Source organism: Channa argus, chromosome 1 (assembly GCF_033026475.1).
Source record: "Channa argus isolate prfri chromosome 1, Channa argus male v1.0, whole genome shotgun sequence".
NCBI lineage: Eukaryota > Metazoa > Chordata > Actinopteri > Anabantiformes > Channidae > Channa > Channa argus.
In genome coordinates this window covers 12,721,020-12,747,239 of record NC_090197.1, presented here as the reverse complement: position 1 = coordinate 12,747,239, position 26,220 = coordinate 12,721,020, and the positions used below count along the sequence as shown (strand labels likewise).

General features: G+C 39.9%; 4 protein-coding genes across 13 annotated transcripts; all 4 read right to left on the bottom strand.

Moving 5' to 3' along the window:
- Positions 1-853: 853 nt before the first annotated feature.
- s100s (S100 calcium binding protein S) lies at positions 854-4,292 on the bottom strand. Of its 3 annotated transcripts, none has more exons than XM_067498312.1 (4): positions 4,153-4,292; positions 1,780-1,830; positions 1,303-1,456; positions 854-1,097 (listed from the first exon to the last, which is right to left on the bottom strand). In XM_067498312.1, exons 3-4 carry the CDS (start codon positions 1,453-1,455, stop codon positions 900-902), a joined length of 351 nt encoding a protein of 116 aa, XP_067354413.1. In that variant the 5' UTR covers position 1,456; positions 1,780-1,830; positions 4,153-4,292; the 3' UTR covers positions 854-899. The 3 variants fall into 3 exon arrangements, with proteins under 3 accessions (XP_067354413.1, XP_067354394.1, XP_067354404.1); XM_067498293.1 differs by having other exon boundaries at positions 1,784-1,830; positions 4,153-4,286; XM_067498303.1 differs by lacking the exon at positions 1,780-1,830 and having other exon boundaries at positions 4,153-4,289.
- A 796-nt stretch (positions 4,293-5,088) lies between these two features.
- s100u (S100 calcium binding protein U) lies at positions 5,089-11,864 on the bottom strand. 3 transcript variants are annotated; one of them, XM_067498261.1, is made up of 3 exons: positions 11,705-11,864; positions 8,652-8,782; positions 5,089-8,352 (listed from the first exon to the last, which is right to left on the bottom strand). In XM_067498261.1, the coding sequence occupies exons 2-3, from the start codon at positions 8,769-8,771 to the stop codon at positions 7,858-7,860; spliced, it is 615 nt and encodes a 204-aa protein (XP_067354362.1). In that variant the 5' UTR covers positions 8,772-8,782; positions 11,705-11,864; the 3' UTR covers positions 5,089-7,857. The 3 variants fall into 3 exon arrangements, with proteins under 3 accessions (XP_067354362.1, XP_067354371.1, XP_067354380.1); XM_067498270.1 differs by lacking the exon at positions 11,705-11,864 and adding an exon at positions 11,516-11,663; XM_067498279.1 differs by lacking the exon at positions 11,705-11,864 and adding an exon at positions 9,163-9,297.
- Positions 11,865-13,231: 1,367 nt separating this feature from the next.
- s100a11 (S100 calcium binding protein A11) lies at positions 13,232-14,834 on the bottom strand. The gene is made up of 3 exons (XM_067498325.1): positions 14,682-14,834; positions 14,431-14,577; positions 13,232-13,572 (listed from the first exon to the last, which is right to left on the bottom strand). Exons 2-3 carry the CDS (start codon positions 14,557-14,559, stop codon positions 13,438-13,440), a joined length of 264 nt encoding a protein of 87 aa, XP_067354426.1. The 5' UTR covers positions 14,560-14,577; positions 14,682-14,834; the 3' UTR covers positions 13,232-13,437.
- An 873-nt stretch (positions 14,835-15,707) lies between these two features.
- On the bottom strand, positions 15,708-25,858 carry pbxip1a (pre-B-cell leukemia homeobox interacting protein 1a). 6 transcript variants are annotated; one of them, XM_067498201.1, is made up of 10 exons: positions 25,704-25,858; positions 24,761-24,905; positions 23,673-23,757; positions 23,487-23,554; positions 22,270-22,867; positions 20,300-20,539; positions 19,516-19,559; positions 19,240-19,335; positions 18,891-19,071; positions 15,708-18,705 (listed from the first exon to the last, which is right to left on the bottom strand). In XM_067498201.1, the coding sequence occupies exons 2-10, from the start codon at positions 24,857-24,859 to the stop codon at positions 17,678-17,680; spliced, it is 2,439 nt and encodes an 812-aa protein (XP_067354302.1). In that variant the 5' UTR covers positions 24,860-24,905; positions 25,704-25,858; the 3' UTR covers positions 15,708-17,677. The 6 variants fall into 6 exon arrangements, with proteins under 6 accessions (XP_067354302.1, XP_067354329.1, XP_067354310.1 ...); XM_067498228.1 differs by having other exon boundaries at positions 24,788-24,905; XM_067498209.1 differs by having other exon boundaries at positions 25,717-25,851.
- Positions 25,859-26,220: the final 362 nt, after the last annotated feature.

Below are 26,220 nucleotides of genomic sequence, written 5' to 3'. Positions count from 1 at the left end.
CATTTGAAGACGTTTTCCATGCAAATCCAAGTCAAACATCTGGGTCAGCTTATATCTAGTGGAACAAGATTTGCAGGATATTGTTGGCAGGATGTTTGAGCTGGAGCAGTTTACTCTGTGGGAATCCCCAACACACACACACACACACACACACACAGACACACACACACAACACATTCTCATTCTTTGCTGACATTGTTTCTATTCGAGCCCTTCAACTTGATTTCCAGGTGCAGCAATTGACATGTCGATGAATACAGCACGATGGACTTCAGAGTATGTGAAAGTAAACACTCCACAATTAAGAGCTGGGTAAATACCATGTTTAATATTTTAAAGAATGCATTGGTTATTACCATAAAAGATTACAAAATAGGTGCAAGACAAGGAATAAATCATCTTCAACACTGAGTACATACAATACTATGAGAATCTGTAACTTAATATATTTTCACAAATTACTTATGTGCAAGAAATTCTCTATCTCCCTTGTGTGGATTCTGCAAAAATCGAACCTGTCTCTCCAGTGCCTTACTCAAAACATTCAAATGAACTGTCAAAAGTGCTGCATTTGAGTTGAAAGAAGATGAAATATAACCCATTCTGTACTGCCTTGAAAGCCATACAACTACTTCTGGATATGTTGTGCTATGAAAAACAGTTGCAAAGGAAAAAAACTACTGAATGCCCGATGTTCTGTGAACCCCCAAACTACCAGCTAGACCATTTCCTGTGTGTGTAGTTTGTAGTGTTTACAAATTGCATAAGACTAAAATCCATTGCAACCCTTCTCTTACTCTTCTCTAACTTTCCACTCCTCATCTGCTCCATCTTTCCACTTCTCCCTCCCTCTCCCCCCCCCCCCCCCCTCCTCCCCTCTTCTCTCCGATTGCACTGGTTCAATCCTTCTTCTCTGCCGTCCCGCCTTTGCTTCCGTCGCTCGGTTTGTCATCTGTTTTGAACTCCAGGAAGAAGTCGTTGCAGGCAACTGTGAGGGCGCCCATCAGAATGATGAACTCGGTGAAGTCCACCTCCCCGTCGTTGTTGGCGTCCAAATCATTCATCACCTTTTCAACTGCTTCATTATCTTTGGAGTTCTGTCAGCAGGGAACATAGTGAAAGAGAGAGTTAAGAATGTGTGCTCTTTTATGTGTGTGTAGCCATACATCCCTGCACTGCACAGGCTTGTTCTGGCTTGTACGCCTGAGTATGCAAGCGCATTCCTTCACTTGTGTGTTGCATATTTGCAAACTGCATTGATGTACAACCACATATTTGCTCCTCACTCCCTCCTTCTCTTACCCCTAAGTAACTCCCCAGCTCTTCTACTAGCAACTCCTTCAGTTCACCCCTGCTCAGCGTGTACTTGTCGCCCTCCTTGCCCGAGTACTTGTGGAACGTCTTTATGAGCATCTGCATGGCACTCTCCAGGTTGGAAGTGGGCTCCTTGGACATGCTGTAAGAGTATCAGATCAAAAGGTCAGACTCTGCAACAAAATGCTCGCTCCCACCCTTAGCTGCATGTGCGATCACATAGCAGTCAAGGGTGAAGCCACCTTCAAGGCAAAGTGATAGATGGAAGAAAACTAAAGCAGAGAGGTCTTCTCATTTCTAGAGAAGGGGTCAAATAACACTCTGTGTGTAGTGCAGAGGCTATTACTGACCCTTTTCAAAGTAGTCTGGTCACTGAGTTTGTGTGACTTTACTGGGTTTTACATATCAGAGGTTAGGAGGGAAAGATGGGGGATAGTTTTGGAAAAACTTTTCAAACACTCTTACACACATTGTGTCCGGCATCTTGGTGCTTCTTTTGCTGGACTCTTGAAGAGACTGTGCACACACAGACACAGACAAGTCAATGATGCAGGATTAGAGTGTGAGAAGACTTCCTATGTCAATGTGTCAAGGTTCATTTATTTGGCTTTTGTTTTCACCTAAATGTAAAGAAATATTATTTCACATCAAAGTGGAAACAGTTCACTACAACGTAATCTAAGTTATCTGAAAATATAAATATAAATGAATGAAAAAGTGACCTCATCAAGAAGCAAAAAGTCCATTCTCATCATTAATAAATAAAAGGAACATGGCACATGCATAAATCTGCCTAGAGCAGGATGTCCTCAAAAACCAGGTGACTTTAGTGACACATATGACACCTCTAAAGGTTTTGCCATCTTCAGCAGCTGAGATAGGAGAGATTGTATACAGGCTACACGTTGCCTGTGTACTTCAACAGATGAAGCCGAAATGGGAGAGTGGCAAAGAGAAAAAAGCTCAATTTAAATCTCAGCTAGAGTCAGTTGAAAGGCACGTGAGACATTCTTAAGATCAAGTGGAATAGGTTTCCGAGGTCTAATGAGACCAGAAATAAGCTTTTTGGCCACCAGACTAGAGACTCTGACTACTAAAGAACCTGGGCTGCAGTTGTGGTGTGTGTAGTCGCTCCCATCTCAGCTGCTTCGGAGGATGATAGGTGTTCTGGTGGCCTCCTTCACTTCTTGCGTTTGTCACTCAGTTTTTTGTTTTTTTTCACACAGTCTCTCACTAAAGCAGACATACATATGTGCCACATTCCTTCCATTGCTTAATGATACATTTAACTGTAATCCAGGGGACATTTAATGACTAGAACATGTTCTTGAATCTACTCTCTTACTTATGCTTTCCAATGAGCTTTTCACTAAGTTGACTGGAGTGTTCTTTTGTTTATGAGATTATGGCCAGAATACTGATTCACAAATAACTGGATGTTCCAGATGCAGGTGTATTTATACTACAATCGCTTTCACTGCACTCTGTTTAATCAGTAGTTATGCTCTGGAAACCAATTGGGTGTGCAAGTGGGGATTTAGGTGAGTTACATTAAATAGGGCAAACCTTTATCCTATAGTTTATTTTTAGTGTTATATATATTTAATTAATCAAGATTAGTTTGTAGAGATCTATTTCCATTGACATGAAATTGTCTTTTTTTGTACTCGGTTGTAAAAAGTACAATGGTATATAAATAAAGGAAAAACTACCAAGGGACTGATTCTTTTCTATACCCACAGTATATACTTCCTGTCACCTCACGTGCTGCTTTAAAAGGCTGTTTAGCTGTTCTGCTTGTTAATGCATGTAGCAATTAACACTGTGGTATCAGTGAAACATGGTTTCAGTGGTCAGTGAACAGAAATCTGTTCTGTCTCTGTTTTCTTATGATTCAAAATATAAGCCACTCTTGAAACACAAAATGTATCAAATAATCCTACTCTGTGCAGAGTAATTAGATGTTTCAGCAAATACAATAACTTGTACACACACGAGGGCACTCATTCACTTTGACTTCCATTCAGTCTGCTGTCAAGCTCAAGTTGAAAAATTAGGTACCCAACCACATATAAGTAAACACTCAAAATGCAGAAGGACACAATTAGTCCATTAATCTCCCATGCATGATTTATTTATTAAAAGAGATTAAAAAAGGAGACAGTGATGCTAACGTCAGTCACCCGTTACTGGGTCTCACCATGCTGCAGAGCATTGGACCGGAGAGGTCAGAGTTGGAGGCAGCAGAGACAAAAGAGGAAGCGAGTGGACACCACCAAGCTGGCTAACTGGAAAATCTATAGGGGTCATCTGTCTCACTGACTGACACAATACAATAGAAAACCATGGAGATAAAACAGCTATCAGTAACACAATATCGTGTACGGTAATAATGCATATGCCCTATTCGATCCTAATAGTGGAACAATGCCTATGTTGAGATGGCTGCTATTCATACGTTTCAATTAATCCATCTACAGTATTCATCCCATTATGTTGTAATTTCTTACAATAGTTTGTCTCAAATCTCAATTGTCTTCACTTGCTTCCACATTTCACTGATACATTTTAATGTTGAATTTTAATGTACACACACTAAAATAAGGCAACGGTTGCTTTTAAAGACAAAACTAATTCCAATGAATCACACAATTGTGTTTCCCAAGGAGTCTCCTGAGTGTCTACCCAGTTGTCTTAATGCTTTTAGTGTTGTCCTTTTGACTGCTATTTGCTGCTGTCGCACAGTTAACAAAATACCAGATACTAATAAAAGGAAAACTTCATCAGATACTGAGGAGAAAGTACACTGGAGTAATCCCTCTGCGCTGTCTGTCTTACCTGAGAGTTGATGGAGGGCCTCCTTTGTCTTTGAAGAGGTGCAGGGGACAGAGCCAAAGTAGAGATAGATGAGGAGAGAGTTTGCCACTGACTTAAATATCACCTGCCCCTCTCACTCCTCCTCCCCCCGAAACTCCTTCACCCATATACACTCAGCTTCTGTTTCTCTGTCCTCCCCTTCTCTTACTTTGCAGGTATTTTCTATCCCTTTCTCTCTCCATCACAAACACACACACACACACACACACATATAAAATAAGTAATACCTGCATGTACCTGAACACATAGCAGCCCACAAATAAAAATACATTATTGTCACAGTTTTATTCATTATTAGCCATTACAAATAATACATAGAATAAGCAAAAATGATACAGCATTACACATAAAGTTAAAATACAAGCATAGTGGGATTTACTGGATATGACAGTGGACTGACTGAGTCCAAATGCACACGCCCTGTAGTATTTGGCAGAAAATAAACACACAAAAAAGCCTGCAAAATGTCCTGGGAACGATCTCATAATCAGAAAAAACTTTTGACCTGATGAACTTAAAAGAATATCAATATACTTGAATGTGAACTTGTATGTCTCAGAGTGAATGAGATTTATTGTATGGCGATAAAAACACTCGTGTGTCCCTGCGTGTTTTAATCTACATAGAGTTGAGGTTTGGTGGGGCTTACACTATGGGACAGTAGCAAAGATACCACTTCATCCGGTTTAAGGTCTTTGAAAGAAAACCTAGCACTCACAGTTTATACTGTCCAACTGCTGTTCCAGTTCAAGTAAAACATAAGCTTTGGTCAAATAATTTCAGATGATGACTGAGAAGGGTCACGCTAAACACATGAGGTCAAGTGATGTTAAAGCATCTCTTGACGTGACCTTTGCTTGATCCAGTTTCTTCCCACCATAATTTGGCTTATGATGATTGTTTGAAAGCAAAAAAAAAAAAAAAAAAACTAACACAAAGGTTACATTTTAAATGATTTAGAAGTAAAGTGATAAACCTGCAGAGCGTTTAAACCCGCCTGGTCTGTGGAGAATAGAAACCATAGAAGATGGAAGTGCTTGAGGCCTATGTACATGTTTAACAGGAGGCTGGATGTACATGGTGCAAGAAAGTGATATGTTGCCATTATTCAAAGGAAGTACCATTATTACAAATTTGTTTGATATAAAAAGTATATATGTTTTTATAAAAGAAATAATAATGCCATCTAAATAGCTCAAAATGTCCAATATGTTTGTTAGTGATTGCTCATGCAGGGAACAGCATGAGCACAAAGGTTGAGCATAGTGTGAGTGTAAATTAGTATTTACAATGGGAGTGTCGCAGTGAGGCGGGTTGACCACGTGACACTGGTTTATTTGTCTTGGCTATTTCGCTGCTGAGCAGTTGGAAGTGCTGTCGGTAGTGTTGCCAAAATGTGTGTGCCTGAAGAACTACTCGACTGGCCAGGTACACCTAGAAAAAAACAGGCCTGCAACATGAGTCGTTTTCTCATGGCTGCATTATTGATGATGAGGCGATTTACAAATCATTAAATTGTAATTAACAAATTGCATATGTATAGGACTACATTTTCAAGTGATCTCCATAGTGGTCGAAACAAGAAAGAGTTCGGTTAAAACTTTAAATATAAAGAGGCCATGTAGAACTTGGCCACAATAAATGTAATACAATGGTAATATTTAGCAATAACTTTCTGTTCGCATGCAACATCTTATTATTAGTAAAAAGACCGAACCACATAGATTCATATTGATGGCTCAGTATTCATTTCTCCCCCCAAAAAACCAAACCCTCTGATAAAAATCCACTGGACACTACCACTTTGCCTGATGGGGAGGATCACTACAGTTTGGGATTACTTTCATGTAATTGTTGGTGTCCCAGGATGTGTTTCCCATCAAATGCCTAATCCAGTAGTTTCCCAGCGCTTGAGACTCAAGCATTTAGTTGCAGGTCCAACGAGGCCATTAAGACTTAAAAAAAAACAAACATGCAACTTTTGCTAAAACCAGTGGAAAACAATAGGCAACAATGAGCAATTTTAAAGGGAGTTTCCTAGTAAAGGTCAGGTTTCCGTCACTCCAATCTAATGCCTTTATGGATTAACAAGTGGCATTTGGCCATTATCATTATTGGTATAACAAAGTACTTGAGATAAAACTGCCACCAAGTGATACCTGTTACGTTTTTGCTTTTACTCCATGGTGCTTGTTATCTTGTTCTTGTTCCACTTGTTCAGGTTAGGTTGCACACTCGCTGACGTACTCCTCCAGTCACCAGCCCATTCCCGTGAAACTACTTAGGGCTCCCCTTTTACTGCAAAAGCTCCTTTGTTGTGGCTTATATCCATGGACCTTATTCATTTAGCACCTGATAATCGGGTTCCTAGTCCATGATTGACTGTATGCGTGAAGACTATATTGAGATTAAGATCATCTCTTTAGGCAATATATTAAAAAACAGACAGAAAAGATGGAGAGAAGAGGGTGTGATAGGGTATTGAGTACACTGATAAAATGAGCTGAAGTATGCAAAGCTCTAGCAAAACAATTTGTTTATTGTCATGCCAAATCAGCTCCATAGCACAGTGAGTTAAAAGAGTGGCAGTTAAAGGATTATTATGAGTGTTATTGACAGATTTCATGCAACCATTACAGGAATAGTTTGAAATGCAGCAATTTGCTTTCTTGCTAAGAGTTGAGTGAGAAAACTGTTCACTCTCACATCTGTTTATTAGATAAGAAGCTGTATGCAGCAGCCAGTTAGCTCATCGACCATAAAATTTGAAAAGGGGATAGGCTTGCTTGCTAATTAACACGTTACATCTTAGTTGTTTAATCAGCACAAAACACAATTTATGAACAAGATTAAACTGCCATGATTAAACAGTTAATTGTAAAATCTGGGCAGTTAATTAATTTATCCTAAGAGCTCTTGGTGGCTGTTTCTGTTACATTTGGACTGAGCCAAGATAATGTTTCGATGTTTCCAGTCTTTATGTAAAGCTGAGCTCACTGGCCAACAGCTGTGGCTTCATATTCACTTCCACACATATAGATGTGGTGTTGATTGTCTCTTTTTTGTTCTTGGCAACAAAGGCAACAAGCATATTTCCACAAATGTCAAACTATTCCGTTAAGCTATTAGTGTCTTAAAGATGTATACTGGTGATGTTTCACCAGGGTGGGCCATGAGTTCCAAACTGTGGAAGGTAGGACACAGACAGAGACAAAAGTGGGAGAGGACACATTTCAAATAAAATCTCTTGTCTGCAGAGGTGTTGTAACATACAGGGACTCTTTGGTTGAGAGTGCAGATACATCATACTTTTCACAGGGAAAAACATGCACATGTTGAGTGTATGTCTGCATGCTATTATAGTGTTATCATAATGAGGTAAATGTGCTACATAGTAAAAAGCACATCCTGTGAACATAGTGGTAACGAGATGTAAAAAAAAAACAAGTCATGTACATGTGTTATTAATTATATAAAAGGACTGGGGCTTCTTCACTGTTGGTTTTGTAGTTTGTATTGAACATTTGCTAATTTTTGTATTACAAAGTTATTAAAAACTTTTTAGTGGCTTACCAACATGTTAATGTTGTTTTTGTGTAGTGCTGAATGTAAACGTGTAGTGTGTGTTTTTTTTTCTCTCTTTTTTGTAAAGGAATGGATTGTCCCCTATGAGGTCCCCTCCTCTGTCTTCTTCTCCACGTTTGCATCCACGGCTGCAGCCAGCTTCTCTGCTGCATCCTCCATGTGTTCTGTTATCTCCACCTTCTTCTCGTCTTTCACGACCACTTCCACTGCTGCTGCTGCCTGAGGCTGTGCCCCAACTTCTGCCTTTACGTCTTCTACCTTTCCATCTGTTTTTACTTCTACCTTTACTTCAGCAGTTGACGCTGCCTTCACTCCTTCATTTGCTTCTGGCTTTGCTTCTTCCTTTGCCTCTGCAGTTGCTTCTGGCTTGTTCTCCTCGTTGTTGTGTGTGTTTTGTGCCACTTGTCCGGATGCAGAGTTCTGGGCAGGCTCCTCCCCCCCAAGGTTGCGCTGCTCACTGAGTGAAACTGCCAGGTAGCCTACAAGCTTCAAGTACTCCTCGAAGCCAACCTTGCCATCCTGGTTGGAATCCAGGCCCTGTCCCATTTTTTTGACTGCCTCTTTGCTGTCCGTGTCCTGAGTAGTAGGCGCACAAAACAGACAATGCATGATGATGAGTAACTCTATCTGGACTCTCACTGGTGAAATCACCACCTGCTATTAGTAAATGACCCTCTACCAGTGGCTCTATTTTCATTATAATGCTGATGACTGTCATTCTATCATATTGGATCACTTTTCCCATTCACCTTTCATAGCTATATTACACCACCACTTGGTCATAATACTGTACTCATGCAAGACTACTGAGTGAGGTTGTTACATAATGTAGGTGTTGGTAACATTTCAGAGAGGTTCAATAGAGCTTTTCTAACCGAAAGGATGTTGCTAAGCTGGGTCTTGACGAGGTTGTGGAATTCTTTGTTTCCTAGATTCTCCTTTCCCTTGGACGACTTTAAGTAGACTTTCACCATGGTCTGAATGGCAGCCTCCATGACTCTTCTCTCTGGGAAAAGAAAGAGTTCAAGAACGTGGTGTGAGATACAAAGAAACACAGACAGACAGGCCGACACAAACGTCTGCAGTGATAAAACTGCTGTTGCGTGCTGCGCAGAGGAGGAAATTGCAGGAAACACTGAGGTGATAGGTACATCTAGTGGAAAATGAAACAGAGGATCTCATCATGCCCATGTGAGGCCTTTCGTTTCAGGTGTTGCGTCTGGAGCAATAAAGGAGCATGGTGACGTCTGCAGAGGGGAGAGGGTTGAGAGGGAGTCTGACTGAGAGACAAGCTTTGATGCACAATGGAAGTTCTGATCTTTGATAGGTCATCGGATCTGCTGAAGCTACCGAGGGGACTGGGCTTCAGATTACCTAAGGGATTACCTAGTCCTTGTTTGCTCCTCTCTCTTCTCTTTTTTTCTGCCCCTCTCTCTCTTCCTCTTGCCAGCTGTGCCAGCCTCTCTTCCAGTGCCACTCTCTTTCTTCCTTCTTTTCAAGCCTGTGCGTTCACACTGTTGTACACAAAGAGGCCTGAACAACTGCATTTGATTACCAGTCTGTTATTACACATCACCATCAAATTCCTTGACATTAAAAAGATGCATGTGTTCTTAAAAATCTATCTAGATTGTTACATGGCATTTGCAGAGGTAAACAAAAGCTGCAGACATTGAGTAGACACCATTTAACTTGAAAACATGTCAGTAAGTTACACATTTTGCATGAAAACCATTCATTGCTGTCGTTGGAGATCACTTAGGAATTTACAGGCCAACTCTGAGCTCGTCTTTCCTCTTGCTTCGTCAACAATGCCAGCTTGCTCGTGTCAGCTGAGTGGTCATTTTTAGATGTATTAATTTAGATTCATTTTAGAAATTAATATCTCAAGTACCAAGTGCTATTGAGTTATTTAAGACATCCTTTTGAGGTTAAGAACATTGTTTTCAAAAGTGCTGTGACAGAAGAAATACAGCTTTGGACGAGAGGATATTAAAAACAGAGTTACGTCATCAAAACCGACCGTTTACATGAGCCAACAAATGTCAAAAAAGCTGACACATGTAGAAAACACATAAATACGTGTTCCACTACAGAGTTTACAATGGCATTAATTCAAACCAAATTCCTTCTGCAGGTTAATTCAGGTTTCTAGAGCAGAAAACACAAAAGCTTTCTTTTCAACCGCTGTCTTTTTACTAGTGAATGACAGCAGCTAAGTTTCCTGTGATCTGAGATAATGTGTGTCACATTCAGTCCCCCTCCAGCCAAATGGCTCTGTGCAGCAGCCACCTCTAGCATATATAGTCAATTTGGATATGTGCCACTTACTGTCATTATTATGAGACACAGCGAGATCTGACATAGAATAGGATCATTCAAATCTAAAGTGTCATTCCCCTTTCAAACTTTGCATTGTTATCTATAACAATCTCATATTCTGCCTATTCTTGCCTATTAGCACAATGCAGCCACAACCCATAGAGCCAGTATATGTCCTCAGATGGTCAATGCAGCTGTCACTGTACAGTGGTAATAATGCTATTAGTATTTATTCAAAAACAAGGTAGTTTGAGGCATTGTTTTTAAGGCTCATTCCGGGATCGTTTCCTTAGTCAGCTTTTGTTTTGTTATGGTCACAGCCCATATTTTGTAAAAACTTTAGGGGACTTCTTCCTGCCCGGGTGACACACCCTCTGAGTACACAATAAGGGCCTTAACGGCTAGTCCAGTCCAAAAATACCCAGCAAAAGCATTTCTACTATTCTTGGTCTGACATATCTGTCCATTCTCACATTCATTATTCACTTAGTGACCTATATTGTAGTAGTGTTGCCTGCTTGGACAGAGTCCCAACACGTGCCATCAAGTCCTGAACCCCGCGTCCCACGTCAGACATTCATCTCGTCTTACCTAGAAAACAAACTAATCCCACTCATTCGTCTGAAAAGGCCCCCAAAAACAAACAAGCAAACAAACACACTAACTAACCCTCTCACCCCGAATAATTAAACATACAGAACTACAACCATAAGGTTCTCGTTTTCCTCCAGAGCCCAGAGGAGATGGAGTGTTGCGTTTCCAAATAGGCGAATGTGATACAGTATTTGCGCAGAGTAATGACATACTACCGCTCGTGTGGCATAAAATATTAACAGAGGAACAGGTTAGGCTGTGGCAGTAAACTGTGGTGAGCAGGCGTAATGCTTGTCTTTCATTCAATTCCTCAAGCGGGTTTTGAAAACACAGAAAACCGAAGGTTGTGCGCGACGCGGTCAACAAGCATCACGCAGGACTCATCATCACTACCAGCACAAGCAAAGTTAAACATAAAAAAAAAACAGCAATGAAATAAAAATAGGGTCATGGGAGATACCGCTGCATAAAATCCTCTCAAGAAGCCAGCCTGTCACTCATCGGCCCTCTTCATAAGAAGTCTTAATGCCCACAATGGTAATTTTGCGCAAAATTGCGCTTTTACGCGCGACCCGGATGTCACCGCATATTCTACAGTTTAGCTCAATACTCATGTCGTTTCAACTCACTTGAATTTTTGATAGGCTATTTGCACTTGATAAGCATCTTGACAACTGATCTACATCATATATCAAATAACTTTCCGAGAAAGGGGGAGAGAGAGGGGGAGACAGAGCATATAGCAATAATTAAACGCGTCCAACCCAAAATAAATAAATAAACGTTAATAAAAGTGATAAAACTACCAAATGTTACCACTTACTCTTATGAGCCTGAAAAACCCTGAGAAGTGCAGTTATTGAAACCGTACTGCAGTCGGACCGCTGTCAAGTTTTATGGGATGGCTTTTTGCAAGAGTAACGTTAGACCGAAACGTGGCAAAAAACGGGGAGCAAACACAATGGCTATGAGGAGAAACACAAAAGAAGCCAGAAAGTCGCAATCAACTCACCGTTTATCGTGTGGGGGACAAGAGCGATGTGTAAATATGCGCAAATTTGAGTTTCTTCTCCGCCTTTCTACGCTGCTTTGACTCCAGAGAACTTGCCAAACTAGTAAGGCTGCAGATCTCTTCCGTGATTTACGTTTTTTTTTCTTTCCCCAACACTTTTTTGACAAGGCAAAGGGCGTGTACCTGGAATAGTGAGAGGAAGAGTTGGGAATGTTAAAGAGCGCGGGAATAACTCGCAGCAAAAGGGAGTGGAAGTTTATGAAAACACTTAAACGTGCGTTTTATTGGAATTATCTTTGGCTTTGGGGCCAGCTGTTTCAAGTCATGTGTGATTTGCACAGTTCCCTGTGAGGTTTATCTGCGGGGACGAGGATACAGGGCGGGTGGAATGACCTCATCTGATCAAGACTCAACCACTTAAAATGTAATTCACTTAATAAATGTCAAATATGTAGAAAAGACTCCCACAGTTAATATTAAATTATTATCCAGAATATTTTTATGGAGGATGTTTTTTTTATTACATCTGTCTTACACATATGTGTTTTAGGGACATGATTTTTAAATATCTTACAGCTTTGGGTTAAAAACGCTAAACACACACACACACACACATTATAGGTCCTTCTGAAAAAACGTTTGAAACATCTTATCCCAAATTGGCACTATGAAAAGTTGAGAGTTAAGGAATATTCAGTGTCAGGGAAGGGAGGGTAGGTGCCAAAAGTGATGCAAGAGCTAAAGCAGTCTTTCCAGATTCTTGAAAGGACTTTGTCGTTTGTATTATTTAATTCCATCTACAGATCCAGTCTCAGGAGTAGTTCATTAGGGAGACACAAGCCTCCACCTTGAGGTTATATGAAAAAGCTCGACTATCAACAGAAGGGCCTTCCCTGTACAGACAATGTCCTAACTAACGTCAGATGGGTACCCTGCTTATTTTGTCTCTGACTTTGCAGCTGCTGACTCATTTGCCCCGTCATCACTCCTCCCACACGGGCACCTTAACATGTGTAATTTGGATACAAAGGTCACATTTACTTATCTGTTGAAAGATCCACATTCTCAAAATCAGTTAGCAGCACCTTTTACAAAAATAAAACAGGCCTATAGACTATAAAGCAGTCGGGGAGCGTGCCAGCACACGCAACTCTGTCTAGACATCAGAACAAATAAAAAGTGACCGTAACACCAGGAATTACCAGCTAAACAAGCACAATGCAATTATAGCACTAAAGCCTAAACAATATCTCCTCCCGAACACAATGAGATGCATTCGGTCCACATATCTCTATTACACCAGGCTATACTTTTGCATCAGTGCTGCTTAATGCTTGGACAGGTAGCTTTGTACAGGCATTATGAGGCTCTATGGAACAAGATATGGTCGGGATGCAGCGGCTGTGGCAGCAGTAACACATATACAATTACAGGCCATCTAAATCATCACTGTAATACACCCCCAGCTCAAATAGTATGTGGCTGGACATCATATAAGGTGGTAAATGAATGACAGGAGACAGAGGGTTGGTGGCGGAGGGTTCATGACAATGAAGCCTTTAATTCAAAGTCCCCTGCATTCAACAAATGGTTAACTTAGGTGATACACATGTGGCACTGGTGGAGTGACAAAAGCCTTTCAATGGCTTTGAGTTTACAGCTGGACAACTTAAATTGAGTTGATTGGTGTTGCATAATCTGCTCAAAGCCACAGTTGACAGAAGCTGCGAGCTCTACTGACTGAAGCCGCCCTGTTTGCACGCCAGTTTTCCGAGCAGCTCCCAGAACTCGGTGAAAGTCAGCTCCCCATCGTTGTTTTTATCCAGTGAGCCCATAAGCCGGTCGATAACCCCAGGATCGTTGGCGTTCTGTGGGTGATCACAGAGGAGACCCTGATCAATATAAGATGACTCCAAGCTGCAACATTAATTACTGTGAAAGACTGTCCTGCCACCTAATGGATGAGTGTAGTAATAAATATAACTGCAGTAAACACAGTCCCACAGATTCCTTATGATAAAATCTGTGTTTCGTATCACTTCCATGGAGCAATGTAAAACATGCATTAGATTGTCTGTTATGCAAAGTAAATTTAATATTTTTTCCATATGAATAAGCATTGACTCATTTGTCATACAAGATCATTTCCTTTGTACTTTCATACAGATGAAATTCAACATTACGCATACAATTTTTAAATTAACTGTTGATAGTGTGATAAATGATTGTTAAATGGCTCATCAACTAACTATATTTAGGGAATACAGAATGTCAAATATGGTATTTGTAATACACTTATAGATCCTTAATTGAGATGGAAACTTGAAATTATTATGATTTGTTTTTGTTTTATACATATAAAGCTATTCATTTATAAATAGAAACATATTAGTTAAGACACTACATTTTCTCTGCAGCCATACTAGTTATTTTGTATATAAAACATATGGTGTCTTATGCTGTACATCCACACATATCATGTAGTATTAAAAACATGTTGCACTTAATTGAAATAATCAAATGTGGTGCTGTATGGAAACCTTGTGGAGGTGAACATCATCTTTTAAGTCAAGCCACAGTAATATGTCAGAATAACAATCCAATAACTCACTAAGATGCTTCAGACACTTAAAAGTTGCATAATAAGCTACTGTTTCTTTTTTATGTGATGTAGTGGTGATAGACATCAGCAGGCAAACTGTCTAAAAATAACTTCAGAGATGTACCTTGACGTAGTTGGGAAGCTGAGATGTCACCAAGTTGTGGAATTCATCTTTGCTCAAGGTGCTGGAGGATCCATCCTTCCCAGCGTACACCTTAAACTCATTGACAAGGGTGCAGATGGCAGCTTCCATGATGGTTTGTGCTTAGAACTGGAAAGTAAATGAATGAAGATACAAAACACTGAATTCAGCTGCACAACATTCGTCACACAAGAACTAAGCCAAATTCAAAGCTGTCAAGAAATTGTCCTTACCTGATTTAGTACGTTATAGCAGGTACCAAGATCCTTGTCCATCCCCTCTGACATCCCCTCTCTAAATATATAAGCTTCCCCTCCACTCACTGACGCACACATCAGCGGAAAACACTTGCCCTCGTCTCCCCCATCCATCAGGCTGTGTTTATCTCCGCCTGATTTCCACTTCTCTGGGGTCACATGTCATAAAAGACTCATAGCCACACACACACACAGTCACTAACAAATCACAAAACTGTCAGTGTGTCCTACAAAAGGGCACATTTTTACTGATGGCAGCACAAAACCTCTTTCAGTCTGTTTGCAGCGCAAGGAATCGTTGTCAGCCCACTCTAATCAAGTGGCTAAATCCTGCATGTCTAAGCATTAATTAGTTTATACAAAGCACAAGTCAAGTAATTTGGCATCCAAAACAAACACATATGTGTAAACGTTTCCAAAAACAGGAGTAAATGTGTGTGTATATACCCGCAGAAATACAATAGTTTAAGTTTTACAGCATTTTAAGAACAATGGAGGAAGTCCAGAAATATGTTTTATTTCTTTTGTCAAGATTATGTTTGATATATTGATATCAGTGTGTAACCTTTTTTATTTTTAGGCCAGATTGTACATTTCAAGAGAAGTCCTCTCTAAAAGAATAAATACTCAGATGGTGACTTGTTTGGAGAATTCAAAGAATGACAAGCTTTATCTTCTGACTTGTTCTCATTACTTACATTCTTTTTCACCAGCATTTCGGGTCAGTGACCGAAGGCAGGCTGAGAGTGAGTTTGTGGCTGTAAATGTGTAAGCTCACGTTGAAAGTATCTCATCATGGTTTAAATATTTTAGTTTGGCATCATAGCTGTGATAATAGATGCCTGTCACGCTAACACTTCCACTTCCCACCAGAACACTGAGTGAAATGCTTTAAGTCACACATGAGTAGGTATCATAATTTTTTTCAGCAATCACTTGTAGCACTGATGTATTCTAAAATGAATCCACTGAAGCTATTAAATAAAGACAATACTTGTGTCCTTAATGGTGAAAATTTTATTGAACACTGACTTCCATAAGGAGGATGAGGAAAACCTTTTGAAATCGATTACATGTACATCTGAGCCACATTATCGATAAGCCCAGAGCCCTAATGTTATCCCACATTCACAAAAAAGTATTTCTCAAAAGTCATTGAGGCCTTCATATGTTTCAACTTTAATGGTAGAGATTCCTTACAGTAACTTTGGCCTAAAAGCATTCAAAAACTTATTTCCTCCTGGACAAACAGCAGGTGAGACAACTTTGATAGCTCTATGTGAACTACACATTCTGTTTCACAGTGACCACAAATCAGTTCCACACCTTACATGAAACCCCCACGACATTCATTCTCTGCTCTAAAAACAAAAGGAAAAGTCCAACTAGTGTAGACTTGAATTCTCCCTTACAGAAACAAATGTAATCCAACACCTATTTGTGATAAAGGCACATAAGCAGCAGCTGTCAAACTAAATATCTGAAAATCAAAGAAGCTGAAACCTCCACCATTTTCACATTCAGAGTGCAGACTGGGGTTCTATTACTCGTGTTTAGTGACAATAAATATATATAAAAGACTTCAAAGTTTCTCTGAATCACTGAAAAATGAGAACTCACGCACATTCTGTCACTTGTAACTTCACGTCCACCTACTGAGTAAAGCGTTTGCGATCAAATATGACAAGAATCAAGTGTGTGTAATAAAACAAACATTTTGTTTTCACTAAAAAAGAAATCCTGCAATGCTTTACACGCTTTACAGACATCTCATTGTACCACTTCTGTTTTCCCAATGCCTAGCTTACTCAAATGAAACGAGTGAAATGCACTAGTTTTTCTTTTGTCTAGAACCAAACCACTACTATTAAAACAGTTGAGTGCATGTCTGATTACGTCAATCTGCAAAAAAAAAAAAAAAACAAATAAAAAAAAACACTTTGGGTATTTTAGATCTATCATCTCTACACTGTTTACCCAGTATATAGATCATGTTTTAGAGGTCCTCTTGGATGCATTACAAAAACAGAAAAAAAAACAGTGAACTTGCACCTAAAAAAAAGACAAAAAGAAAAACATTAGGTGTAAATGTGAATGTTTGACAAAAGTGCTTAAGTGGTTTAGCAGTTATCAATTCCATTGTGACTGTTTATATGTCACTTTTTGCTTTTACATTTTTTTTGAGCAGCACTGACTTTGTGAATATTTCCTGGTTCCTTGTTATTCCACACATCCACATTTAACTGACATTTGGGAGTTGGGGCACAAAAGGTCCTTGAAATCTAGAACATTAGGACTCTAAAACAGCACTCTGTGTGTGTGTTTGATGTAATCTAGTAAAGAGCTGCTGACACAAAACTGGTCTGACCTGATCTGATTCTTATCACTGAAAGAACCAGGTTCTCATCCTCTAGGATTAGAAAGTTACACCCAACTGAAGTGAATGGTATCTGCAAAAATCGTCTCAGTGTTTGTTTTACCTGCTTGGAGCTGGCAACTTCTTTTTTAGATTGTGGAACAGTCAATTCAACATCCCTCTCTGTAAACGGCCGCTTATTTAATATTGTTTAATTCAGTGCATTAGCCTGGTTACACACAGAACATTTGCAGACACCTTCTTCCTGTTTTTTTTGCGTGATATAAATATTATAATGGAAATGCATTTACATTGTGAACTGCAACATGCACTAATTAAGTTGAGAAAACACTATATAGCAGAGGAAAATCCACACAGCAAATTACTGAAGGACTTCATTAGGAGGCATGTCCTGACAGAGGTAGGTGACAACAACTAAGTCCAAATTAATAAAAGTCTAGCTTATAATTAAAGACTCAGAGGGACAAATTTATGAGAGGCACAACCACTCTCTATCAGAAGCTACTAAAGTTACAGCTCTGAGAAAGAGAAGTTAAGCGAGAAATGTCCTAAAAAACATTGTTGTATTTTACTCCTTTTACTTCTATGTCTCCATTTAAGCCGTAGCAGCAAACTTCCACAGGGCTTCTCGTTCAAACTCCTCCATCTCCTCCTCCAGAGAGTCATCGTCCTTCTGCCCGTTGCCCTCCACAACATCCACCATGTCCTCCAGAATGTCAGCTATGTCCTCAGCAAAGTCGCTAAAAAGAACCCTGTCGTGGATAAACACGCCGTTGTCGTAGAAGTCGGCAATCAGCTTTCGAAGTCTGTCCTTGTTCTCAGTTGAAGATCCTTCAAGTTTGCTTAGGTAACCTTCCAGTAGCTCCTCAAACTCAGGTAGCTCCACTGGGTAGAGCCCCTCCTTGCTAGCACAGTCCTCCACAGAGCTGCAGCCTAGATGGGGGCGGATGTTGCGTTGGAGCTTCAGCTCCTGGTCTCTCCAGAAGTCATGGTGGTTGTGCTGTTGGGACTGGTGCTGATGATGCTGGTGTTGGTGATGATGGGGCTGATGACGATGGTCGTGGGAGTTTTTACCAGGCCGACTGTGCCATGGTTTCTCTTTCCTTCGCTCTTCTCTGTCCATTCTGCGCTCATCTTTCTTCCTCTCCCACTCATCCTGGTGTTTTCTCCATGCCTCTTTGTGAGAGTTTTGCTTCTGAGACTTCCACTCCTTCTCTTTCTTCTCTTCTTTTTCCTTCCATCCTCCCTCTTTGTTGTGCTTCCCCTCTTTCTTCTCTTTCTTCCACTGGTCCCGCTCATTGCTTTTACCTTTATTTCCTTTCCATTTAGGCTCCTGTGGCTTCTTCTTCCCCCACCTCTCGACTTGGTCAGAAAGCTTCCTCTGGATCTCCTCCAAACTATCCCTCACTTGTTTCCTGTCGCCTCCTTGTTTTTTCATACCTTCCAGTCTCTTCCTGCTCTCCTCCAACAGAACTTTCTGTCTGTGGAGTTCCTCTTTCAGCACACTTCCCTTATACGTGTCCTTCCTCCTTTCAGGTTTTACTGCTTTCTGAATATTCTCACCCTCTTTGTCACCAGGCAGAGGGGCTGATCTAGGAGTAACTGGGGGCTTTTCCTGTTCAGCTGTGACAGGAGCAAGATAAGGTTTAATGGCCATTGTAACTTATATTAGAAAGGTGAAAACATTAGCACTCCAAGGAGTTGATTTTTATTTTTAAAACAGTTCTTACAATTTACATACAGACATCATTTCAATTCATATTAAGTAAACATAATACTCAGCAACACAGGCTTTAATGGCATCCTACCTGTGAGCTGGCTGAGTTCAGTCACCCTGGCCCTCAGACTCTCCAGCTCTTTCTTCAAATTAGGCAGAGATGATAGCTCCTCTTTCAACTTTGTGTTTTCTCTTTCCAGATCTGCTCTAACCTTTTCATCACCGTTTGCTGGTACTGCTTTCAGTGCCAAGTCGAGTTCTTGTTTTTGTGACTGACCGATAAAGAAACAACATATTAGAAAAGTTAACTATGTGATCCATCTCAGCCAAATCCAGGTTTTTCCACAATTCAGGCAACAGTCAAAAATAAATATCGAAAGCATTCTGCCTATACATTGAGTAAAACAACATCATTAGCATTAATATAAATGTACACTGACCTGAAGTTGAGCCTCTAGCAGAGTTATTTTTTGGTTTTCCTGTGTCAGTTTATCCAATAATGCTTTCATATCCTGTGGATCACTGCTAAGCCAGTCCTGGATTGAAAAATTATTGGCAAATGAATAAAACAAATATTTTTAGATAATGCAATATTTTTAACCTTTCAGCATTTGTATTTAAGACGCGTTTTCTTCCAGTACAACTTTTATGGACACATTATGGACACAAGTCAACTGACGTTTCCACAAATGGAATGAGAAATAGTACGAACAGACCTGGCTATGTTCTCCATTACCCAGTTCAGATGTGTCAAATTCACCTGTCAGATAAGAAAACAACAACTGTTAATAAACTGAATAAAAGACCCATTTATTGGCAGCACAAGCACAAGATGCTTTTGATATAAAATGCATTCCATCAGCTCAATACACTAATTGTCAACTACACACAAACAATTTATTTTGGAATATTCCACAAAATAATATGGCATATTTTGTCTCACCAGGCAAATTGCCTGCTTTAGATAATTATCTCCTCAACGTAACCACCTTGAACATTCAATACGTTGTGACAGAATTGTTATTATACATTTCAGAATGCATGTTATTAGCCATTTTCTGCTGCCTCAGCATAAAGTGTCAGGCCAAATAAATGTTTGGACTAACGCGTTAGCCAGCTAGTGCAGAGGCTTACACTGCTATCTTATATGTAGTACCGGACCTACCATTATCCAGGTCAGAGAGGAAACCTGTTGACATAGTTACACTTAGTCCACAACATCTAAAAACAGACACAACTATTGCTGACAACTACAAATAAATGTGCCTGTAGAATTTGTAAATACAGGCCCTGTCAAATAAGCACATTTTTACTAATGTGATTTCTCTGACAATATTTACAATAAATCCTAAAACTGTCAAGCCTCTACTCTTTAAACAGGCTCTGAAATAATATGAAGTAAGAATAAACTGTCACACAAAGATAAGATGTGATACAATAACTGTAATGAATTAGTGCCTCTTACTCTGCTGGGCTCAATGAGGTGTGAGAAAAACTCACCCGAGAGGAAGAGAGAACCTAAGAACAACAGGATCAGAGCTCCCACAATGCATTTGTTTAGGGAGAACCACGGCTTTTCCTCCTTCTTCTCAGCCAGCTTAAACTCCACTTCCTCTTCCTCCTCTTCCTCTTCTTCATCTGATGTTCTTGATCTTGGTGTCTCATATGAGGACACATTCCTCCTCCTTAGGCCATCATCAAAGCTGCTTGTGTCACTCAAAACAAAACTAGTAAATGGCTCTAAGAAAGAGAGAAATAGAACGAGAAGATACAGATTGCGAACATGAAAAAAATTGGCAAGAAAACAAACACTTGTCACATTTTTTCATGTATTTCGGTGACAGATGATATTGTGCTGAAACCTAAGCCACATGAATTGTGGCCCAAAGCTCCTTTAACAAATCATCTTAACATCTTTGGTTACCAACGTGTCAAAACTGAGCTTATTTTCATAATTCTAATTATCTACTGGCAGACTGCCTCACACGAGATACCAAAATTTAAGCGAATACACAAACTGCAAAACAGAACGTGTGTACACAGAGTGTTAGAAATGGCTGACAAAAAGTCAGTGCTGCTCGTGGAAATGGATGACATTTTCTAACTAAATTACAACAACAGTAATTTCATGCATGGGGGTTTCTCATTTTCTCAGCGGGGTGTATGCCTTCCTGTCCCACTGATAAATCACTTTCCAGCTACTAGTGTGACACAGATAAGAAACATGTTAACTAATTCTTCTGCAAGAAGACTCTCATTTTCTGCTTCTATCGACTAATTACAAAGAGCCACAAACCACTTACTTTCCTTAAGGCTGTTCAAAGCTGTTAACTGCTGGAAAGCCACACACCTCCCCGGGGGCCCACAAAAGCTCCATGCTTTATGGTAATGGGATCAATAGTAACATTGTTTGGAAATATGCACTACTAAAGCACTTAATTATTAACTACATGCCAGTACCCTCAAGATGGGTATCATTTATACCATGATCACAGGGTCCTGTGCAGATATAGCTGTGTAGATGTAGCTATATATACACTACTCCCAAAAAGTTAGGGATATTTGACTTTCGAGTGAAATTTCAGAATGTACCTAATAGGCACTAAAGCCTTTAAAGGTGAACATAACTTAGGGTTCTCGTAACTTTAAAACAACTGTTCAATGTTTCAGTATTTACTGCACAACATGCTGTTCTCTAACAAGGTGATTAACCGCAAGTGTCTAATCCATGGATCGATGATTAAATGTTCTGGTTCAATGACAATTTGTATTTAAACAGTCCTCTTCATCCTGCTGTTCACATTTTGACACCATGAGACCAAGATTCCCAAGGACACGTGACAAGTTATTGAGACATTGGCATTTTATGTTGTGGTATACCCACCACTGCTTTTTGCTTTTGTTACAATAAATCACGAGCTGAAGAAATTGGCTTTGCATGCTTGTAATTAAATGTCCTACTTTCATTATATAATATCAATGTAGCACTTTTTTTTACCTTTTCGATAAATTTCACCCATAAGTCGAATAGAGCTAACTTTTAATAAGATCTTTTTATTTGGGGTTGTATTGTATTTTTGTGTTGCATAAATCTATATTTTCTGAAGGGACTTTCATTACTCCAGTACAGATAAACTGTGCACAATGTAAAGAGAGAGAGAGGACAGGAGGGCCAGCAGGAATATTTGGATATTTTATACTGTCTCTGTGCACTTACACACTGTAGATGTTTAAAGCGTGTAGAAAATGGTCACAGAAGGGAAAGGACTCTGTTGTGAACAGAGGTAACTTGAAGATCAGGTGCTGAGAATGTGTATAAAATTTGTTTCGGTCGTAATGTACTACTGTTTAACACTTGTTTCATTGATGTTTTTGGCTTTTGTCCAGCGAGGGACAAAGCATGACAGTACTCATCCAAAATGGAGAATTAAAGGTGCCATTCTAAATATTACTGTACAATAATGTCATACCTTGTTCTTCTCTCTCAGACACAAATGGCTGTGCTGCCTCATTTTCCACATCTGCCTCTTCATCCTGCTCTTCTGTACCAACAGTCTCTGGTACAAAACTTTCATCCATGTGTTCTGTCACCTGGCTCTCTGGGGCTGGTAGGTCTGTAATTTCTGGAACAAAGCTGATATCAGCTTCAAAATGAGAGGGAGGATCAATGGCTGTAAGGGTCTCTGTGGGGATCTCAAACTCTTGACCTTCCACAGCATGACTTGCTGGGATCAGCCCAATATCAGCTGGTGTGTCAAAAACTGCTTCAGTAGAGACAGTGATTTGAGACATGGCACGAGCAGAGCAGGACTGCTCTGGCTCAGGTGGGGAGAATTCAGCAGCAGGAAAATCAACAGGAACCCCCAAATTAATATTGGCGACGAAGGGTATCGCTCCGAGGAGCTCATTGTCACTGGGGGAACTGGTGTCAATTTCATGGATAACTGGAGGCTGACTCTCCAAGTCGAGATCTGGAGGGGCAAGAGGGCTGGGTGGGAGAGGACTCAAACGGCCTGGACTAGAAGGGATAGGACCCTCGCTGGACTCTGGAGATGTTTCTTGACATATCTAGAAATAAGAACAGTTAGATTTATAGTTTTTTTCTGATCTTCATTGCAATTTAAGTGCTGTGATTTTACAGTACTTTTTTAGTGCCTACATTTTCATTTTGCTTGTATTGTGTACAGTACTTCTGCTTCATTTACTTCCTATGCTGCCCTGAGTTAAAGTTTAACTGACTAATTTATATTTAGCATTGTCACTGTCATGGTAAGACTAAGGCAGTTGTAATTTCTCAGTTGACTGAATGAAAAACAAAACTGTGTGGGATCTTTCTTGATTGAGTTCCCTTTAAGTGTACATGTTTTTTGAAAACAGGGTTTCAAATAGAGGTGAATGGTACTTATTGGTTGTTATGGGGCCTGGCTAAATCCAGAATATAATGTTTATGTTATTATGTCCATGTAATCAGTTAAGATAAAAATACACACAATATTAAAAAAACTACACAATCAAACAAGAAATTAACCAAAGTCATCAACAATTTGTTCTAACTTTGTAAATTTACATGGGGGTAGTATAATGATTGATAGTTTTAAATTGGCATGAAATTCAAGACAAAGAAAAACAGTAGTATTTTTGCTAAACCTGATTGACTTGACTAGTGCATAGTTGATTCTGTACCCACCCGATGGCCTTCCTCGGACAGGATGGTTTCTACTGGAATGCCACTAGGTTTGAACTCCAGAGTAGCTCCTAGAAAAAGGTCAACAATCCAGCCTGTAACTACAGAAGTCTTACAAGGAATTTCTTCAATCAGAAACGCATCACCACCACCACAGATGTTTAAAATGCGGCACTACTCTTTCAGTACCTGCCACCTCTTCAGAGAGACTGGGGACATCACCCAGGCTCTCAGTGCCATCATCCACAGGCCCTACACTCTCCACAGCAGCTTCCTGTGGACCCAGAATATCCAGTAAGACAGTGCTTCCTACAAGGCTTAACATTAACACTTATAGAACATTTTGACAGAAAGACATTTACAACACACCAGTGCAGGTATTCATTTTTGCCCATGCACACAAATGTCCAAGCTATGGTATATTTGACTTTTCTGATTTGTAATTGTAATCAAAAGTTGCTTTCATTAACAATAACTCAATTAGTGAATCAGATTTTTTAAAGTAACTATTTATGAAATATTTAAGAGGAGCTACAAATTCCAATTAGTTTGACGAAACATCCTTTATGATGAAGTGCGTTTGTTAAAAATATTGATATATACTGCAATTCTCCATTCCTAAACTGATATATATATTATATATATATATATATATATACACATACACACATACACACACACACACACACACACTTAGATATAATGCCTTGTTTTCTAATTGAGATAAATAGCGTCAGGCAGACTTTAGCTCAAATCATACTAAGGGATCCAAAATGACCTTAAAATTCCATTGATAGCTTTCTAAAACAGCTTCAACACAAAAATAAACAATAAAACAATCATGAAAGTAGAATATTTTGTAGTAGTCAGGTTTGCCTCAAAGTGACGATGGAATGAATATTGAATTTGTGGAGGATCTTTTATTATATTACAACAGAAACACTGTCCTCTATGGCCTGTTATAACACAGGCAAAAGTCATACATAAGTTCCTACAGAAAATAACAAGACAACAGCTGTGGAAAAACAGAGCAGTGAACACCTTGAACATACATAAAAGCACACATTTTATGAACGTGTATTCAAACCAAACATACCAGTATTTGAATAACGAGTCATTATTTGGTACTTTGCAAACATTCACCACAATTTTACCATTATGGGGAGGCTTAGGGCTGCAAGTTGAGACATGCCATATTTTCATGAACCTCTATTCATGAGCCAGGATAATAACCATGCCCCAAAATAATATCCAGGCTTACAGATCTCCTAACATACTTTCTTAAGCTGTTTTCTCCGTCCTACCTCCGGGGAAAGGAGGGTCCAACTGTTGGTTGAGGAGCCACTGCTGCCTGTACTGTTGCTGTTGTCAGACATCCCCCTCTTCAGGTTGAACGTGGCAGCGCACGTTGCAGATTCAGCCCTGTGATTTTTTTTGCAGACGACGGCAGAAACAACATGTCTTTGAAGAAAATGCCTGATGCATATGCCTTTTACCTCATGGGACTTAATGGCGTGAGCTAGATGTAATAATCTGACTGTAACATTGTTATTAGTTTACATAGGTAGGCTAATAGCCAAAATGACAGGTATACCAGTTGTGGACATGAAAAAACAGAGATGTGTGTAATTTTTTGCAGTATTTCGATAGAATTGATGTTGACGATAGCGCAGGAGGTTACTGTTATATAATAACGATACAATTTGGGACCTCTTTCACCGCACACACGGGATAAAGACCAGACTGTCGTTGATACAAGTTACATAAGATACTGCTGCGCAGTTAAAAAAAAAAGGGTTCACTGAGGAGAAATAGGAATCTCCTGATTTCATTTATCACCGCTTCTATTCCCAGCCAAATATTGATTCAAACTCAACCATTCACTCAATCTGTGTGGCAGATAAATTACCAAAAATGGTCAAACAAGTGACACGAGCTGTTCACTGATCCAGAATTGAGCAAACAAAGGTTAATACTCACTTGACGACAACACTATATGCGATAAGGTTCAGTTTTGCACATATAACACACAAAATTAAGGGGGTATGGTTGTTGTAGCAACCAAATTCAAGATTCACTCATGATGGTAAACAAAGGATGGCTGGCTGAATATTCCCACTCCCACTCTTCCGCGTTCTCACTCAGGCCCCGCTGTTAGCGAGCGCTTCAAACAAATGTTCGATTCTATCAAATTCAACACAAATACGACGTTTTATTTACCCCACTTGCTTACACTTCAGTCGCTGTTATCTCCTTCAAAACGTTTTTTTTAATTATTATGAACAACGCTGTTCTCTCCCCGTAAACTTGGGAACTTTGGGAATTCCAAGTTGCGTCACGTGGACCAAGGCGCCTCTCGTCCAATTGGATGCTGGCAAAGGCAAGGGAGCGCCCGCCTCTAAACCAAGGCTAGACCAATCAGAATAAAGAGCCGTGTCGGGAGAACGACGCACGTCCGTGATTGATTGAAGCCCGCAAGTGACAGTGGCAGGTGATGGACACGATCCTTCCTCTGGCTTTAAATAATACGACTTCATGTGTGAACCTAACCTTCAAGATGCACATGTGCACATAGATATATATACAAAAAGCAGAGTCTACTAGGACCAGCCCTACAGCGACACGTCTGCAGAGTTATATTTGACTTCGGGACTTACCAGAGCGGACAACCCCACCACTCTTATTGCTGCCGTGGGGACATAGATTTCATCATCTGCCTCCTTGTCGTCTATAATTG